Source organism: Armigeres subalbatus, chromosome 3, assembly GCF_024139115.2.
Source record: "Armigeres subalbatus isolate Guangzhou_Male chromosome 3, GZ_Asu_2, whole genome shotgun sequence".
In the NCBI taxonomy this organism is placed as follows: domain Eukaryota; kingdom Metazoa; phylum Arthropoda; class Insecta; order Diptera; family Culicidae; genus Armigeres; species Armigeres subalbatus.
In genome coordinates, this window is record NC_085141.1 from 14,735,951 (window position 1) to 14,755,343 (window position 19,393).

A 19,393-nucleotide genomic window follows, 5' to 3' on the forward strand; every position below is an offset into this window, starting at 1 on the left:
GCATTTGCTCGGGTTTAAGGCAAAGGAGGATATGATCCCTTCTTTCAAAGGATGCGTCTTCCCGACAGTTACATCAGAGAAGATATGGTTAGATGATATGGTTCCTTCCTGCATTTCAAGCATTTACCCGGTTAGAGGCAAGGGAAGATGAGATTCCTTCATTCAGTGGATGCATTTGCTCAGCAAAAGGTAAGAGACGAAATTGTTCCTTTATTTAATTCAGGCGTTTGTTCGGTTTAAGGCAAAGGAATATATGACCCCTTCACTCAGAAATGCATTCGCCCGGCAGAAATCAAGAGAGGAACTGGTGACTCCACTCATGTACCCCGAATGCAATTACCTCGAAGGCAACCACCCCAATGGGACAGTACCCCGAAAGCCATTACCCCGAAAATCCAAGAGCCCAAATACATTTCGAATCTGTAATTTTCTACTTACTATTACTATTTTGAACACCCACAGATACCGATGAATCGTAAAATGACAATCTTTGAAAAGAATTTGTTTAGAATAAAATTATATACTACTTATAGTCACTTAGAGAAACGCAATAAAGCATCTGTTTAATAAACATGTTTGACTAAAACTATCATTCTACGCCATTATTATCTGGAAAAGTTCTATCCTACCAAATGGTGTATGTGGAAATAATATCTCTTTAAATGAACGCATTTGTCCAGTATAAGGCAAACAGAGGAGGTAATGCCTTTTTTTAAATGAACGCATTTGCCCGGTTTAAGGCGAACGGAGATGATCTTCTTCTTCTTCTTCTCCAATGACATAACATCCCCACTGGGACATTGCTGCCTCGCAGCTTAGTGTTCATTAAGCACTTCCACAGTTATTCACTGCGAGGTTTCTAAGCCAAGTTACATTTCTGCATTCGTAAATCATGATGATACTTTTATGCCCAGGGAAGTCGAGACAATTTCCTAACCGAAAATTGCCTAGACCGGCACCGGGAATCGTACCTAGCCACCATCAGCATAGTCTTCCTTTGTAGCCACGCATCTTACCGCACGGTTAGGGAGGGCCCTGGAGATGATAATGCCTTCTTTTAAATGAACGCATTTGTCCAATATAAGCCAAACAGAAGATAATGGTTTGAGGCGAACACAGGTGATAATGCCATCTTTAGATGAACGCATTTGCCCGATATAAGGCGAACAGAGTTGATAATGCCTTCTTTTAAAGAACGTATTTGCCCGGTATAAAGCGAACATAGGAAATAACACCTTCTTTAAATGAAAGCGTTGGCCCGCTTTAAGACGGACGGAGTTGATAATGTCTTCTTTTATTGAACGCAAATACGCCTGATATAAAGCGAACAGAGTTGATAACGCTTTCTTCAAATGAAGCTCCTGTCTGTATGATTTATTTTCGAAGACGGTGTGTAATAAATCTATATCTATATCTATATTCTATATATACATACATAAAAATGAAATTCTGTCTGTATGAACCTTATAGACTCGAAAACCGATCGGTGTGAAAATTTGTATGCAGAGGTTTTTGGGGCCGGGGAAGGTTCTTAAGATGGTTTGAGACCCCTCCCCGCTTTGGTAAGGGGGCTCCCATACAAATGCTAGATAGCCCAAAGCACCATTAATTTGGCTCTCTGTACAATTTCGCAAGTTCTGGTCTATCACGGAGTAGCAACTACGAATTGTAGGTCATAATGTTCATGCTTATGCTCACTCGAAAAAAACACATTGTTGCTCAAAGTGTTCTGATCATACGGTTGAAGATAAGTGGAAACCCTGTTGATGAATTCTATTAACTGCTTGTGGTTATCAAATCTCATGCTGATGTATTCCTCACTCCGCCCATCGTTTGATAACTTTGTTTATAATCTATGTACATAAAAATGAATTTCTGTCTGTCTGAACTTTATAGAGTCCGAAACTACTGAACCGATCGGCGTGAAAATTTGTATGCAGAGGTTTTGGGGCCGGGGAAGTTTCTTAGAAGGTTCCAGACCCCTCCCTCCCTTGGAAAGGGGGGTGTTTAGTTGTACAACTCCACAAATTTCTATTCGCTACCCCCTCAACCGAGCACCACGACAGGCGACTTACGAATAGCGTGGAAGGCGGCGTGAAATACACTTTTAAGTGAATAAAATAAGAAACAAGATAGCCATTGCGATAGCCGATCAGGGACCAATAATTTGTTATTACAGTCAAACCTCCATGAGTCGATGTTCTATGACTCGATATCGACTCATGGAAGCAAATTATTCCATATCAAAAAATATTTTCTGGGTTACTGTGATGGTCCCTCCAAAGAGCTTTCCAAAGATTTCCTATTCCACATCTCGATATTTCCATGAGTCGATGGTCCCTTCAATATCGACTCATGGAGGTTTGACTGTATATTAAGTTAATAAATGTAGTAAATGTTGTGTAAAAATTGTAAATAAAGTGTTAGAATGTCTAGTGTAATGTAAATAAAAGTGTTGTAAAATAAACTGTAATGTGTCGTGTTGTGCAATAAAAATACGAGTTTTCAAACCCCATCCGATCGGAAAAAAACCCACCAAACCGTTACCCAGCGGTAGATCCAAGAAAGGATAAATATAGTCCACCAGAATATCCACCCGTAGAGGGAGAACCACTCCAAGGTTCAACATTTTGGTCCAACGAGCCGGATGACTAAAGGCCAGCATTCATCCAAACTGCAAAATCCGGAGCAAACCCGTCCAAGCAAGCGCCATTGAGAGCGGTGGCGAAGAGGTAAAATTGCGCCATCACGACACAGTCTTCTTTGATCGCCATTCGACGGCCATCAATTACCACCGAGTTCAACACCACATTCACCGTACGCTGTGCGAAATCATCCCGCGCTGGATTAGTACCAACAAGTGGTCCCATAGGTGGGTACACATTAGTATTATGTCCAGCCGAAGCAATAAATCACGACACTGCTAACACTGAATTAATTTCCCGCACGAGCACTACACACAACACCACTATCGATTCGATTGCCTGGCGGCGATCCGGAAGGATAAAGTTCCTTTGCAACCACTATCACCAAAGGAAGGATAAGGATCCGTTGGAAGCACTATCACCAAATAATTCCAAGAACAACACTTCACCAAACGGGCAACTAGCCCTGGTTCGTCCAGGTAATTAATTACACGAATATATGTCCAGCCTTGGCTAGGTTTCACGGACAATCTTCACATCCACTATTTTTATTTCCAAATCACTGCACTGAGGAGGAATCAAAACGGAGAGGAATCAAAACAAACTACTGCTATCGCTGCGATAATTCATCACGAACAGCAGTATAGCAGCCTATCTGCGTCGTTGGAAACCATCCACAAGCCTGCCGCAGTGCGACGTTCGTTCGTTTCGATCAGCTGTTTGCTCTGTGTGTTTACAACGCTAAAGGTCGTAATCGACTAAAACTCACCCGTGTAAAAAAAGAACCGGGTGTATTGCGCTGTTCAACTACCGTCGGCATCCAAGCGATCATCACCAGGACGTTAACGAATTCCTATTGGATTTGCGTTATCCCATCCACATTCACATCATCATCCTGATGGTGATGGACTCGGACTCATCACGTCCGAGTGTCGATGTATGGTACAGCATCACTGGTCATCAATCAACTTTATTAGTTGTCCAGGTTAGTGAAATAGAACACTTATCGCACTATAGTATATGACCAGTCGATGCTAGACGTTTTGGATATTACATTTGCCATTTTTCATCCTCTTTTGAACACGGATGATGCATGATTCATGTTACATACGCACTGGCAGATCGATTGGAAAATTTCAATTTTGTGGGACGTGTTAATGAGGCCGACCGAAGCATTCGTGCACGTTCTACACATTGAGGAGGAATAGTTGTGATTACCGTGAATAGCCGGCACTCTGTTATTTGGAAATTAGTACCATAAATTGGTCTGTCAGGTCAGTTTAAGACAGTATATGCCTTGCCGAGGCGTAGGATCCTATTGTTTACTACATAAACGTTTTTTCTCACTACGATTCTGGTGCGGACAACTTTTGAACGAGATTGCATGCGCGTGAACCGAGCCACCCGTTTATTGATTGCAGCCGTACATACTTGTAGAGTGGTGCAGATATTTTTTGTGAAGGTCAGCCGAAGCTAGACGGGAATACGGAAAACTACAACTGTTTTTATTTTAATCGTTTCCTGGAATACACCTGCCGCAAGATGCCACCGAAGACGACCACGACGAAGAAGGAGCAAACTTTACGATCGTTGCAGACGCGACTCAACTCTTACCTGTACATGTTTGAGGATATTCTCAAGTTTTCCCAGTCCATGGATGATCAAACCACAGCAATTCAGGTGTCAATCAGGGTTGATAAGTTAGAGGAGCTATGGGAAACGATTAGTGAGGCTATAATCGAGGTAGAATCGCATGACGATTACAGTGAAGAGGAAGAGGAAGAGGAATGTAGTAAAATTAGGGCAAAGTTTGTGCAGCGGTATTTTTTGGTGAAGACGTCATTATTGGAGAAGGCTAAGGAGCTGGAAGATGCCACATTGAACCAGTCGCGTGCTTTGGATGCATCGCAGTCGCAGCCTACGTTGGAACATGTTCGCCTTCCACAAATTCAGCTACAAACCTTCAGTGGCAATATCGACGAGTGGCTGAGTTTCCGGGATTTGTACACCTCGTTGATCCACTGGAAGGCCGATCTTCCGGACGTCGAGAAATTCCATTATTTGAAGGGATGTCTCACAGGTGAAGCCAGGGCTCTCATAGATCCGTTGTCCATCACTAAGGCGAACTATCAGGTGGCGTGGGACACCTTGACGAAACGGTACAACGACAGCAAGCTGCTTAGGCGTCGGCAAGTCCAAGCTTTGACCAAACTACCAGTGTTGGCTAAGGAGTCAGCCTCGGAGCTTCAGTCCTTGCTGGAAGGCTTTGAGCGGATCGTCCAAAACTTGGATCAGCTTATTCAACCCCAGGACTACAAGGATTTGTTGTTGCTGGATATCCTAGGATCCCGCCTAGACCCGGTCACACGTCGAGCATGGGAAGAGTATTCGGCTTCCAAGGAACAGGATTCTATTAAGGATCTAACGGAGTTCCTTCAAAAACGGGTTCGAGTGCTAGGTTTGCTACCTTCGAAACCTGCTGATCTCAAGGGAGAGTCGGCTGGCATGTCGAATAAGAAGTTCGTAGTTCCACGAACAAGTTATAGCGCGGTTCAAACATCTGGTTATCGATGCGTGGCTTGTTCAGAACCCCATCCGCTGTATCAATGTCCAACATTCCAGGGTCTCTCTGTGTCAGGTCGAGAAAAACTGCTTCGCAATCATTCGCTGTGCCGTAATTGCTTTCGTTGTGGACATCAAGCTTCCGAGTGCGTCTCTCAGTTCGTTTGCAGGAAATTCAATTCGAAGTATCATACAATGATTTGTTTTCGATCGGACAGGGCCGATGCAACTGAAGATAGCCCACCGCATTCTCCGGTACATGCTGAATCAAAAACCGCAAGTACGGCGCAGCGAAATACCAGTCCAAGTACCTCCGCAGTCCGAGAATCCGTCTCATCCAATACGGCGCTCCAACGTTCTTCGTCAGTGCTGCTAGCTACAGCAGTGGTTTAAGTGGAAGATGATACAGGTATCCGTTTCCCTGCCCGGGCCTTGCTGGACTCTGGGTCCGAATGCAACTTCATGACCGAGAAGTTGTGCCAACGTTTAAACATCCAGCGAAGGCGTTCGGATGTATCCGTCCTGGGTATAGGACAGTCTAATACGCGGATCAAACACAAAGCTGTGGCAACGATCAAATCACGAGTTTCCGAGTTTTCTCGTGAAATGGAATTCCTCGTTCTGCCAAAGGTTACGGCAGATCTTCCAACGACAAACATCCAAGGGGCATGCTGGGAGCTTCAGCAAGGCGTGCAGCTGGCGGATCCAGCATTTTTCAATTCCAAGGCGGTGGACTTGGTCCTCGGAATCCAGCATTTCTTCGCGTTCTTCAAGACCGGCAATGAAATGGATCTGGGGAACGGTCTTCCCACGTTAACGGAATCAGTATTCGGCTGGGTGGTGTCCGGTCAGTTGATTACTGATCGTCCAAATTCGAAAGTTTCTAGCAACATGGCAGTTACTGGAGCAGAGTGCGGGGCGCACTGCAGTAGGGTTTTCCTTTTTTTTTAAACTGGTTTATTTAATAGGCTCAGGCGCTTTATAAAAAAAACTTCACGGAGCCGATATTTCTTTCATATTGTTACATGGTAAAACATAAAAAAATCATTTATTTTTTACTTTTGCGAGAGCTTTTCCTTGGGAGATGATGCTCCGTCGATCCAGATTTAGCAAATTGTGCCCGACGCTGGCTCGCCACTAACTTCCGAGTTTGTTCCTGCATAGCAGCGTTGAATTCGGTTACCAACTGGGTAGCATTCGGAATACCGCATGTACGATAAATAGCCTCGTCATCGATTCTCGCATGTTGTTGTTCCGGTGTCTGATTTTCCAGGTCCAGTTCAGGCTCCTCCTCGAGTATTTCTTCTTCCACGCATTCAATAATTTCATCAACTATTGGATCCGGCTTCTGATGTTGATCCAGGTTTCTAACTATTCCTGCATATGATTTCTGCTGACTCCGATTCAATCTTTCTGGACAGGAATTCTTCCGGTGTCCTTCCGATTGACACACGAAGCACTTGTGACTTGGACTAACCATCATATAAAACCTTTCCTTTCCTGTTGCATATCACAATCGATGAAGGAATATCATCTTCAAGGTCGATATATACACCCTCACGCCCGTGTACACGTGATCGAGACCCCAAGCCTGCAAGGAACTTTTCACGCACGATTCGATCCACTTTTCCATATTTTCCAAAGACCGAGGACAGTTCTTTGTCAGTGATTTCCGGGTGGAGATCAAACACCCGGACATAGTTTGCCCTGCAACCGTCATACACACTTCAATCGATTTTCCGTCAGCGTATACGAAATTTTTGGTTGGCGCGTTTTTGACTATTGACTCCGTCATTGCCTCCTTCGTTTTGTACTTTATACAAATACTTCGGTTCTCCGTCATTTTATACACTGTTTCGACGTATGCAACATCACCATCCAATTGTTTGACAAAATTTGCAATTTCGCTCCACGACGGGCGCGGAGAATTGGCAGGAAAGCAAAATTGCACGGTATTGATGATTTCCATCATATCGTGCCGTTGCTGTTTGGATATCTTTGCAAACAAATCCAGACGACCAAGCGCGCGAACAAAGAACAATGCTAGTGCACTAACAATAACTCCAAAACGTCCGAGCGAATATAATTCTGCAGAGCTATCTGCAATCGCGTGCGTCGATCACGACAGATAGAGAACAACTGAGTAGGGTTTTCCTTCCAAAGTATAATAGGCGAATCAAGCGGTATTGCGTTCCGACGTCCTCGGAGAATAACAGAAAGTTTGCTTCAGGAAACGCGGTCGCAAGTGTATCAAGAGAGGTTCATGGCGAAATTCCTGGAGTTAGGACACATGCGCAGGGTGTATGTGCCAAACCTACCTGCCCTAGGTGCTATTTACAGCGCCATTCCGTTGCTGGGAAGAGCAGCACAATCACCAAGATCCCGTGATTTTCGATGCGTTCTGTAAGGCATGTTCATGCGTGGCAGTTCAGGGTGCGTTGCTGGGTACAGTAACCCGGTCGGACGGATAGCATGGGTTTTCCGTGGCGACTATTGCCGTCACAGACGACGTTTTGATGGAACATAAGAAGGTGAAAACGAAGAGAAGCGTAATCCGAGAAAGAATCCAGCGTTGGAGAGAGAGATGAAGGAAAGACTTCAGCTGGATCAAGATCCATCCGTGGAGACCTTTGGATTATACGGAGCACTCACGATACGGAAACAGTTCCACGCTCAATAGTGCGGTTGTTTGACAAGGTGAAAGGAAACTAGGCCGAGACTACCCAATTGGATTCCATGGATGCTTAAGAATAAATGGAAACTATAGATTATGAGAAGGATCCCGTGACTGAAGATGGAGTAGGAATACCGGCCAACCCAAACATCGCAATCCATCGCATACTGCGCAGCGGAGACTAGAAGATTTATGAAGAAAAAGTAAGTTATGCTGCGTGCAGCGTGAGTAGGCAGTAGGCTGTCAAGCCACAGCGAAATCTTAGATGAATGAAGCCAGAGCTAGTAGATCGATCATCCATTCTGTGTTCGTAGAGGTCTGTTCTTTTCTTTTCAGGAATTCCGTAATTTCAGGGTGGGGGAGTATGTTCACGGAGAAAAAACTTTGGTAAACACAACCATAATTTAGTTGATTTCAACCTAATGTTTAGGTTGATTTAGGTCCAACCAAAATTTTAGTTTGATTTGACCTCATGTGAAGATTGAAACAAACTAGAATGATAGGTAGTTATTTTTCCTATATATTGGTAGATTCAACCAAAATTTGTTTGAATTTGCTATTTTGTTGGTTGTTTCATTTTGACAGGTCATCAAGTAAACTAAAATATTGGTAAAATCAAACAAAAAGTTTAGCTTGAAACTAATAAGAATTAGTTTGGAACAACACTCAATTGTTGTTTGAATTAACCACATAGTTTGTTATTTTTAGCATACCCTCCACCCTTTCTCTTCAAGCAGTTTGTTTTTTCCATATTTATTTTGAAGTAAACCAAATGTAAACAGATGTAGATCGCATTAATATTCGTATATTTTTTAAAATAAAACATTCCATTTGTAAATAGTTTTGCGGCGCTTGGATGAATTCCACTGTATGTTGCGAAAATTGATTATTCGTCATCGGGCTGCTTTATAATCGACTTTGACTGAAACAGATACATAAGGCATATTGATGTACGGCATTATCAAAGTATTAATTAATGCTTACCTGTTCTCACTCAGAAACTTCCACTTTTTTTTGGAATAAAATGATGGCTCCTAAAAAGGCCGCCTCAATCGTAAGATTGATGACTTATCACTACATTCGTTTACCTCTACGCACGAAGATGGCTGAAATTTAAGAGATGCTCAATTGAGATTCTACGGTAAAATACAGCAGCAAAAATATTGACTTACCCATTTAAAGAACTTCTTATAAGAAACAGTTAAAGTTTTTAAAATTAATCAAAATAATCACGCAAGAATTGTGATCTGGACTGCCTTTTTTAAAAGCTAATGGTGGCAACTTATAGTTTGTTTTGAAAATAAACAAAACCAAATTTGATATAAATCTTCGTTCTGGTTGAATCAACCTAACATAATGGTTTGTTATACGTATAGGCATACGCGGCGAACAACCTGATTTATGGTTCATACAAACACAAGTTTTGGTCGAAACAATACAAAATATTAGTTTGGAACAACTATATGTAATGTTGTTGTAAAGCAAAACAACTAGGTAGGAACAACCAACAAAAACGTTTAGCTTCAAACAAATTTGTTAGGTTGAAACAACAAATTTAAATATAGAAACAACTAAATTTGTAGTTTGATAGACAACCAACAATTTGGTTGTTTCAAACTAAATAGTTTCTCCTCCGTGTTTAGTTGTACAACTCCAAAAATTACTATTCGCTACCCCCTCAACCGAGCACCACGACAGGCGACTTACGAATAGCGTGGAAGGCGGCGTGAAATACACTTTTGAGTGAATAAAATCAGAAACAAGATAGCCATTGCGATAGCCGGTCAGGGACCAATACTTTGTTATTATATTAAGTTAATAAATGTAGTGAATGTAGTGTAAAAATTGAAAATTAAATGTTAGACAGTCTAGTGTAATGTAATAAAAGTGTTGTAAAATAAACTGTAATGTGTCGTGTTGTGCAATAAAGTTTTCAAACCCCATCCGATCGGAAGAAAACCCACCAAACCGTTACCCATCGGTAGCTCCAAATAAAGGAAAGGATACATACAGTCCACCAGAATATCCACCCGTAGAGGGAGAACCACTCCGAGGTTCAACAGGGGCTCCATACAAATGAAACATAAATTTCTACATAACTCGAGAGCTAAGTAGATAATAAATCAATTTTAGGCGAAACGAAGTTCGTCGGGTCTGCTAGTCTATATAATAAAAATGAGTTGAGGTTTCCTTCCTGACGATTTAACTCGCGAACAGGTTGACCAATATGCAAATTGTTTTGCCTAATTAATTCGTGTTGGGATCCGCAAGGTTTGTATCTACAAAAAAAATTGGTGAATTTAACGGGGAAATGTAAAAAATCATCTGAATACAATTTTGGGCCAGCTGTTGAGGAAAACATAACAAACGCGCGAAAATTGATCTAGAGTGCGGCGCTGCAAATAGTTCATTGTGACATTTGCAACACCCGGGCAAAGCTGGGTCTCTTTCGCTAGTTAATAATAAAAGTATTCACAAACTTTTCTATTCCTGATATACTGGCCTCACGTATGTTCTGGGTGGTCACAATTCCAATTTCATCAAAATGTCACTCTTTCTGTTTAAAAAATCACGAAAATAAAGTTAAAAAAACTGTTTCTGTACCATTCACTTCTCATCACCGTTGTGTATAAAAAGGTACTTACACAGATTGACTGAAACTACGTGATATCTCCAATCTCTGAAAGCCCTTATCAAACTAAGGTCAAAGTTAAAAATAGCACGTTATTGAGCTGTTTACCTATCACTTGAACGACAGTTTTGGTTGATATAATAGTTGTACATATTTAATGTCATAAACCAAAATTTCTGTAAAATGGTCAGATTTTGATTCAAAAGGGGCTTTTTATTCTAGTGATGATGCACTTATACTGAATTAAGTTCATGGATGCACCACACCTCGAGATAATCGATCCATATTTACCAAAAATCATAGGACGAAAATATTATTTTATGAGACGGTTGTTCAAGGAATCCATTAAATTGAAAAATAGAAGTTGAAGCTCTCCACATTTAGGATGAAAATTCGTGTTGTAATATGTGAAAGGCTCTCAAACTATAAATTATTGGTTTCAGATGAAATGTGACTTGTAAATATTTAACAGTATTCGCGTACTAAAATGTAAATAACCATTGATTGTCAAATGCTACTATAACTTTTGAAACAAATGTATATGAATCATGAAAACATTCTTAAACATTATTTGAGAATCACTCATCGAAAATTGAATCCAAAAGAGATGACTCCGGGCACCAAAACAAAGCGCAGACAAAACATAGAAGATAGGGTCTTTACCTACATATGTGCGTGTGTAGACAGTAGGAAAACCATAGACGGGAAGCGGGTAACCGAGTGAAGTCGTTTGTTGCTGTTGGTGCTTGCGCGCCTGCAGGAGTGAAGTGCTCGTTGCGTATGCGACACCAGCACTGAAACATACACAAGACGATAGCAGCAGCAGCAGTGGCGAGGATCAGTGGGTCGGATTCGAATTTGAAATTCGTCATTTCCAGTTCTGCAGCGTGTGCGACCACAACAGTTTTATTCGAACTCGGACGATAGCTGATTTGTTTCAAGATTGTCATTCAGATTTCAGTATTTTTTGCGTAATTTAAAGGGTGATTTTTTGTTAGTTTGAGTGTTATTAAGTTGTTCGTGAAAATATCGTGACCGAATTCACTGAAAGGAATTGCGTTGGTTGAAAATTGAAATCGAAACCATCCAAGATGGCCTTCGCTCTATTGAGAAACTGTGCTCGCTCGTCGATCCCGTTGCTGGAGCGAAATTTTGCAGCGCTTACAACGATCAACGGAACCAATGCTTCTTTAATCTCCCACCCACAAAAGGTTGGTGAAAGATGTTCAAAGTGTCTGATTCTTGAAACGAAATACCAACATAAAATGTAAAACTTGATTGAGGATTGCTTTATTTCATTAAGCTGTAAACTTGTTCCCAATCTGATAGATTTGTCTCACGTCTGAATACCAGATCGAATAACCTCTCGAACAAGTGAAGTGAGATAGACGGATCAGAAACTTCATAAACATGTTTTCGTTCAAATATGTAGATGAGCAATCCAAGCATCAATGTCCACACCTTTTTGTTGCAATAATACAAATATGCGTAAGAGCGCATGTGTTGTAACAGATTTATAACATCGTTTTGTAATGCTTTCAGATCGAACATACTAGCGTAGGACAACCGTTGTCCACTTTATTGTCTACCAATGTACGGAAGTACTCCAAAAAAGCTAGCCGTCCAGAACGAGCATACGAGAGTGATTCCGATTCAGACTCAGACGGGGAACGAGAGACTCATAACAAGAAGCATGGCCATCATCGGGAGAGGGTAAGTTACGATTGAGCGATTTGATACATTTTTTTTGTTGAAAGTTAAGAAGTCGGCCTTGATTTTTGTTTTTGGTTTGCTTAGCCGAAACAAGAACCACACGGATAGACGAGCCTACAAATACTGTTACGTAATAGTGGTAAATGAACTCGGATAGTCTACATAAGCGTAGATCGCTGGAGACGATAAAAATTTGAATCAAACGCGCTTTCAAATGACAACAACTAACATGTGCTATTTTCTTAAAATTCACCAACCATCAGCATAGCTATTTTTTATTACGTTGAAACAGTAAAGCAATAAAAATATAAATGCGAAAAAACATCTGTGTAGGTGTTTAGAATAAGAAGTAGGGACTGATAATAACATAAACAGCCGGCAACACACACTTGTGAGTGAACTTTCTATTAACAAACAAATAAAGCCTATGGACAGGAATAAATAATAACGAAGTAGCACCAACACAAATAAACTCCTCCCGAACCCCTAAAAACGGGCAGCGGAACACGTTCGTTCGGCTGCCTGGAATAGAGAAGGCGATTGAAACCGTGCGTCGACATTTGCATTCGACTATATAATGGGAATCGTACCAAATGGGCGATCGTTGAAAGTGCTTGGATTAAATTTTGCAGCGAGGTTATCAGTCCGGCGACTGAATGCCAAGTAAATCTCGCTGAATGAAGAATGAAATGAAAAGACTTTGAGTTTGACTGTCTATAATATTATTATTTCCAACTGGTATGCAACAGAAATTAAAGAAATAGAATAATCAATCATTAATTTGAAAGGTTGACATATCAGGTTGAAATATTCTTCTACACTTTTAAGGCTTTCTGCTTATGTAAATTAGCGCTAAGTCTTTCTCAAAACCTTGTGTTGTATATGTACAAATCTTTAAAAGCTGGTGTAAGAAAAATTCTTTGACGATCGGAATCAATTTCCCTCGATCGTTTTAGGAGTTGAAAATGTCATTTCTGGTTTTACCGAGCTTTTTCGCAGGATCTTATGATCCTCAGCCAGCAATCAGGTGCAGCGTTAATTATTCTCAGTCACATTCTTCAAAGCCGTCACGAACGGGTCATTCAAATCTGACAAGTGGCCACGTTAAGTAAATCTGCGACACCTGATCTGCCTGCCTAACAGTCGTTTCCGTTTTTCACCAATTCGTCGAACTCGTATTTTTCATGCGTAGCCTTGCCTACTGTTGTCGGATTAGTATTTGACTGGCAACCGACTTCTTAGCATAAGTTGACTCCAAACTTTCGTAAATTTGATCCGTCGTTGTCTGCTCTTGAACTACCATCAAGCAGTTTCCGTCAGGCAGCTTGCAATGGTAGCTTTTCCTTTGCGATCCTTCAACTGAAACTTGGTCCTCTCAGCTGTTATTATTTACTCAGGACAAGGTCGGAGTGGCATTTGCAGTACTGCAGTATATGAAAGTAATCACTATTCAGATCGATCCATGCCTGGCATCCAAGTACGCAAATCGTCTTTCACCTGATCGATCCACCTTGCTTGCTATGCACCTCGCCTTCTGGCTGCTACTTCCGGCAAAACTTCGGTAAGCACTTCTGAGACACTGGCACTTTCAAGAATTGCTTGACACTGTATCTTCAGTTCTCATACTCCAGACGCGTCAATTGACTTCCAGCAACAAATTCCAGATTTTACCTTTTACAGCTTTTCTAGTTCAGTCATATACATTTTAAGCTGTTGGAATCCTAAAATTTAAAACTTGCTCGGGTATTAAACCTTCGGCTCGGGTCTTCCTTGACAACCGCCATTAGAAAACAATTTATTCTCTCATGAATTCCGCCTAAAAATACTACCCACAACAGATTTTATAAAAATCTCCTCCTTAACCCTTCCAGGGCAACACCGACTTCTGGCGACGAAAAATGCGCACACTGCATGGCGTGTTGGACGTCAACAATGACGGCGTCATTTCCCACGATGACTTTATGCTGCTGACGGAAAATTTCGCTACCCGGGGTCACTTGAACACAGCAGAGAAGGAAGAGTTCCGTGACATCATGAAGGTTTGTTCTGCACATTTTTATTACGTAGAATTCACTTTCATTCAGATGTAATGACCCCATTCCAGGCCACATGGATCCAACAGTGGGGCGAAATCACGCCGTACAATCTGGTCACGGTGGAGCAGTATCTGGTCGACATGCATCACGTGGTCAACGATAAGGACCTGCGCAAGAAGGTGCATCGGTTTCTGCCGTATCTGTACCGGGCGGTTGACAAGGACCACTCGGGATCGATTTCGCTGAACGAGTTCAAACTGTTCTTCCGCTGTTTGGGTCTCACAGAGGAGGATGCCGCCGTGTCGTTTGCCGTAATCGACAAGAACGGCGACGGGCAGGTAACGTTGGACGAGTTCCTGAAGCTGGGACGAGACTTTTTCCTCACCGAGCGGGAGGACAACGCTTCGCGACTCTTCTGGGGACCCCTGGTGGAGCATTGACCGAACGATAATGGATGGCTCTAGCAGAAGATTGAAATGCGGGTCGAAATGTGGGAGCAAGTAGACAGTAAGAGTTTAATAAGCAGTCTTTTCATAGTGCTAAACATATACTGAATATATTTTAGGGTAAGGAGTTGTTCGATTTGTGATAATCAAAATCAATAACATGGTAGAATAAAGTCTTTGATAAAAATTATTCATGGGTTTCTTATATACTATAGATATACCGAAAAACTGTACTAATAATCTTGTTTTGTGGGACATCGACTTGTAATGAAATAATATTTAATATTTTCTATACTGAAGTTTTTGAATTCAATTATAGATAAAAATATTTATTTTTACATATTTTCCGTATCTTTCATCTTAACCTAAAAAACGTTAACAAGTTTTTTAAGCGAAATAAATTGTCATTATAAATGTTTGGAGCATTACTTAGATGCTATTAATTGCTCTTAAACAACTAATCGTAATTCATGTTAATAAAAAAAAATCGTTTATTAAATGGAGAGTACGTTTTATGATTCGGATCGGACTTCATTGAGTGCGCCAACATTCAATCAAAAAGTGTCGTTAAACCATAAATGAATCCGTAACAAAACGTCAAATTTCTGAACAAATTAAAAAAAAATCAAAATGAAGAAAATAGCGTCTCCAATTTATCTCATAGCGCTCACATTTAGGGGAACGGTTCGGCACTTCATCTCATAGCTCCTATTTCCATCCCATCAAAAACAAAGCAATGAAAAGGAATTTGGTTTGTTTCTTATTTTTATGTTTTTTTTTTTCACAAGTGAGCACCCGTGTAAGCAAAAAGAAGCGACGAGATTGGTGCTGTATTTCTTTGTTTGGCGATGAGATGAATATATGTACAGTGAGATGGAAAACGGAAAAGTTCCCCTACACTTGGAAAGAAAGAACAGAAAGAAATTGGATCGTTTCTTATGTTTATGATATTTAAGGCAGTTAGCACGTATGTTAGTAAAAGCGATTGAAATTATTGCAAACAAAAAACAAATAATTCATATACCTAAATTGAATCTTACGAAATGTTCATCATTTACACATGGGTGTAAGCGAGCGAGCTTTGCCGAACTTGTGTAACAAATATTGTCTCATGTGGTGTGGAAAAGACCACATTTCATACCATGGTAAAGCTTGCGTGAAACTTTTCCCAGCAAGCTTCTCCACGCTGAATAATAGATGGCGTCACGAAGAAAATTACAGGGTAGCTCAAATTTATATTCCTGAGGTTCTTAGGGTCTGTCTCATTTGGAGAATTAAACTTAAAAGTGACAGTTCGAAAATTAACAAATAACCCGGTTATAAGAATGGCTGGTGCTACCCAGCAATTCCAATAAGACATCGATGCAAAATGATTCGATATCTGTCAAAAGTAATCATGCTCTGCGAGCAGGGTTATTCGATAATTATTGAAATGTCACTTTTAAGTTTAATTTCAGTTTAATTCTCCAAATGAGACAGAGCCTTAATATTTCGTTTCGAAATTTATTGTAGGCTTAAGGTGATTATACAATCAAGCCATGTGGTGAATTTTGAATTCACCACACGGTTGTCTACTCCTAATATCAAAAGATCAAATCTAGCGTAATAATTCTCGCACAATTCTGATATTAAAGTCGATTGTTTAGCATAAGTAAGCAAACGATCTACGAATGTTTCATCCCCGTGGGCAATGTGGTTCTCTCAATTCGTGCTCTTGAAAAATCACTATAAAAAACACGTGGTTTCCAAGATGGCCGATTTTTGGCTTTGTTGTATAACCAACTTAATCTTATTTTATATTACTAATTAGGTTGGGACAACTAACGCATGTTGAATAAAATTGTAGAACATTGTTAATGCTACCAGAATATTGATAGTGCCTAGTGGTAGAATTAACAGCTTACTTGAATTCTTCTTCTTCTACAGCTCTACATTCCAACTGGAACTTGTCCTGCTTTTCAATTTAGTAGGGGAGGAAGTTCGGTTGTGGACACCGTTCGGTTATGGGCACCCCTATGTATCTTTTGACAGATAAGAGATGCTGTCATTCTGTCAACCGTCATTTATTTGCTATAATAGCATGATGTTTTGTGCTCAATATCAAACCGGATGGGCATCTCTAGTTTGAACTAGAAACAAATAAATTTTTTGTACAAGAAAAACAACACGAAAGTTTTTTTTGGCCTTTTTCAAAGTGTCATAAATTAAGGGATTTAATTCAAAAAGTGAGTTCTAATGCCGCATGGGCGTAGCCAGGATTTCGATTAGGGGGGGGGGCAAATTTTTAAGGTCTTCTGAGTCGTAATTGTATAGTAGTTTTATAAAAAACACATGAATATTAGTGCTTGGTACTTTTTCCTTCTAAGCTCCAAACACTTTGAAACCAAATCCACAACCACCAGTAAAGGCTGAATCTCAACAGCGCATTGCGCGTCAGCGTTGAAGTCAGCGTTTTGTACTAAAACGTAATGCCAATAAACGTGACGCATTCACGCCCGGATTCTTCAGGAATGCCTCCAGCAATTTCTTCGGCAATGTCTTCAGGAATTCCACCATCAATTTCGCCGGGAATCGACCGGGACCGGGAAATTCTTCAGAATTCTTTCGTGCTGTTTCTCATAAAAAAAATCTGAAAAATTGCACCGTGGAATTCCTAAGAATATTCCGTGGAAATTCCGCCGAATTGCCAATAAACATTCCTGAGAATTTCGCGAAAAATCTTCGAACTTCCTGTGTAAATTCCTTCTCCGTGAAAGTTTCGAATAATTTCTTGTGAAAATTTCAAAGAATTTCTCCAGGAATTCCACGGAAAATGTATACAGAAATTATACCGAAAATAAAATCAACAATAGAATTTTTGGATTAAGATTAATTCCCAAAGAAATCCAGAAAGAATTCCGGTGGAAACTTCAAGATTTCCACTGGACATCCTGCAGGAGTTTCTTCGAAAATTCCTCCGGGAGTTCCTCCGGGAATTCTTCCAGGAGTTCAACCGGCAGATCCTCCAAGAGTTCCTCCAGGATTTCCTCCGAGAATTATTCCGGTAGTTCTATCAGCAGTTCCTACGGGGGCTCTCTGAAAATTCTTCCGGGAATTTCTCCAGAATTTCCTCCGGGAATTATACAGAAATTCCTCTAGAAGCTCCTCCGAGAATTTCTCTGGGAGCTCTTCAAGGAATTCTCCGGGAGGTCCTCTGATGATGATGATGGTCCTGCTGCATACCCCTACAAAGGTTTCAGCTAGATGAGATTTGTCTATAAGACGAATTCCCCAAGATTTTTTCCGAGAAGTCTTCTGGTAGATTCACTGGCAGTTCCTCCGGAGGTTCATTTGAAAATTCTCCCGGGAGTTTCTTCAGAAATTCCTCCGGGTGTTCCACCAGTAGCTCTTCCAGGAGTCATTCAGGCTTTTTCAGGAAATCATTAGGGCTTTCTTCAAAAAAATAGCTTCCTCCCGAAGTTCTTCTGCTAGTTTTTCTGGGAGGTCCTCTAGGAATTCTTCTAGGAGTTTCTCCTGAAATTCTTCCGAGAGTTCTTACGGGAGCTCCTCCGGCAGTTCCTACGTGAATTTCTCCGGGAGATCCACCAGCAGTTTTTATGAGCATTTCTCCGGGAGTTTCACCGGCAGTTCCTATGAGAAGGAACTCCCGGAGTAATTTCCGGAGGAACTCCCAGAGGAATTTCTGTAGGAAATAGAAAGTAGGAATCTGTAGGAATTCTGTAGGAATTTCTGTAGGAATTAGAAAGTAGGAATCTGTAGGAATTTCTGTAGGAATCAGAAAGTATCAGAGGAATTTTCGGAAGAACTGCTAGAGGAACTTCTAGATGAATTTATTGAAGAACTACCGGAGGAAATCCTGGAGGAACTCTCGTAAGAACTTCTGGATGAATTCCAGGACAAACTCCTGGAAGAATTCTTGAAGGACCTCCCGGAGGAGCTCCCAGAGAAATTTTCCGAGGAACTTCTGAAGGAATTTGTAGATAAATTCCCAAAGAAAGCCTTAATGAACTCCTGAAAAAAAGTCTGAATGAATTTCCGGAGGAACTACTCGTGGAACTCCCGGAGAAATTTTCAGTGGAACAGCCGATGGAATACCCGGAGTTGAATTTATAGAGGAACTTCCGAAATCCCATTTTCCTTGAAATTCCTGCCAAATATCCTCAAAGAATCCCCTGTGAAGTTCCTGGAGAGATTACTAGAGGAACTTTTGGAAAAACTCCTGGGGGAGCTCCCGGAGGAACTTCCACAAGCACTTCCAGAGGAATTCTCACAAGGTAGTACTGAAATAATTATTGGAGTAATTCATGAAGGAATTTCTGGAGAAATATCAGAGGAGGAATTAATGCAGGAATTACCAGATGAAATCCAGAAAGTATTCCCAGATGAATTGCTGTTCTTTGTTTGTTCTGAAGAAATTACTGTAAGAACTCTTGGAATATATCCTGGAGGAACTCTAACATTAATTTCCGAATGAAATTCTGGAGTAAATTCCGAGTGAAGTCCGGAAAGAATTTTAGGACAATTTCGCGGAAAAAATCCCGGAGAAATTCCTGAAGTAAGAGAAGAATTTCCGGGGAAATACTTGGACGAATTCTTGGAGAAATTCCTAAAGAAATTTCTAGATGAATTCTTGAAGGAAATTCTGAAATAATTGCGGAAAGAATTCCAAAATGTAATTCTAGAGG

At 40.8% G+C, this 19,393-nt stretch overlaps 2 protein-coding genes across 2 annotated transcripts; both read left to right on the forward strand.

Annotated features, from left to right (window-relative positions):
- Window positions 1-4,187: 4,187 nt before the first annotated feature.
- On the forward strand, window positions 4,188-5,583 carry LOC134221489 (uncharacterized). The gene is made up of 2 exons (XM_062700683.1): window positions 4,188-5,319; window positions 5,426-5,583. The coding sequence occupies exons 1-2, from the start codon at window positions 4,188-4,190 to the stop codon at window positions 5,581-5,583; spliced, it is 1,290 nt and encodes a 429-aa protein (XP_062556667.1).
- A 5,735-nt stretch (window positions 5,584-11,318) lies between these two features.
- LOC134226557 (sarcoplasmic calcium-binding protein) lies at window positions 11,319-14,898 on the forward strand. Its single transcript, XM_062707405.1, has 4 exons — window positions 11,319-11,724; window positions 12,056-12,226; window positions 14,098-14,265; window positions 14,331-14,898. The coding sequence occupies exons 1-4, from the start codon at window positions 11,605-11,607 to the stop codon at window positions 14,700-14,702; spliced, it is 831 nt and encodes a 276-aa protein (XP_062563389.1). The 5' UTR covers window positions 11,319-11,604; the 3' UTR covers window positions 14,703-14,898.
- Window positions 14,899-19,393: the final 4,495 nt, after the last annotated feature.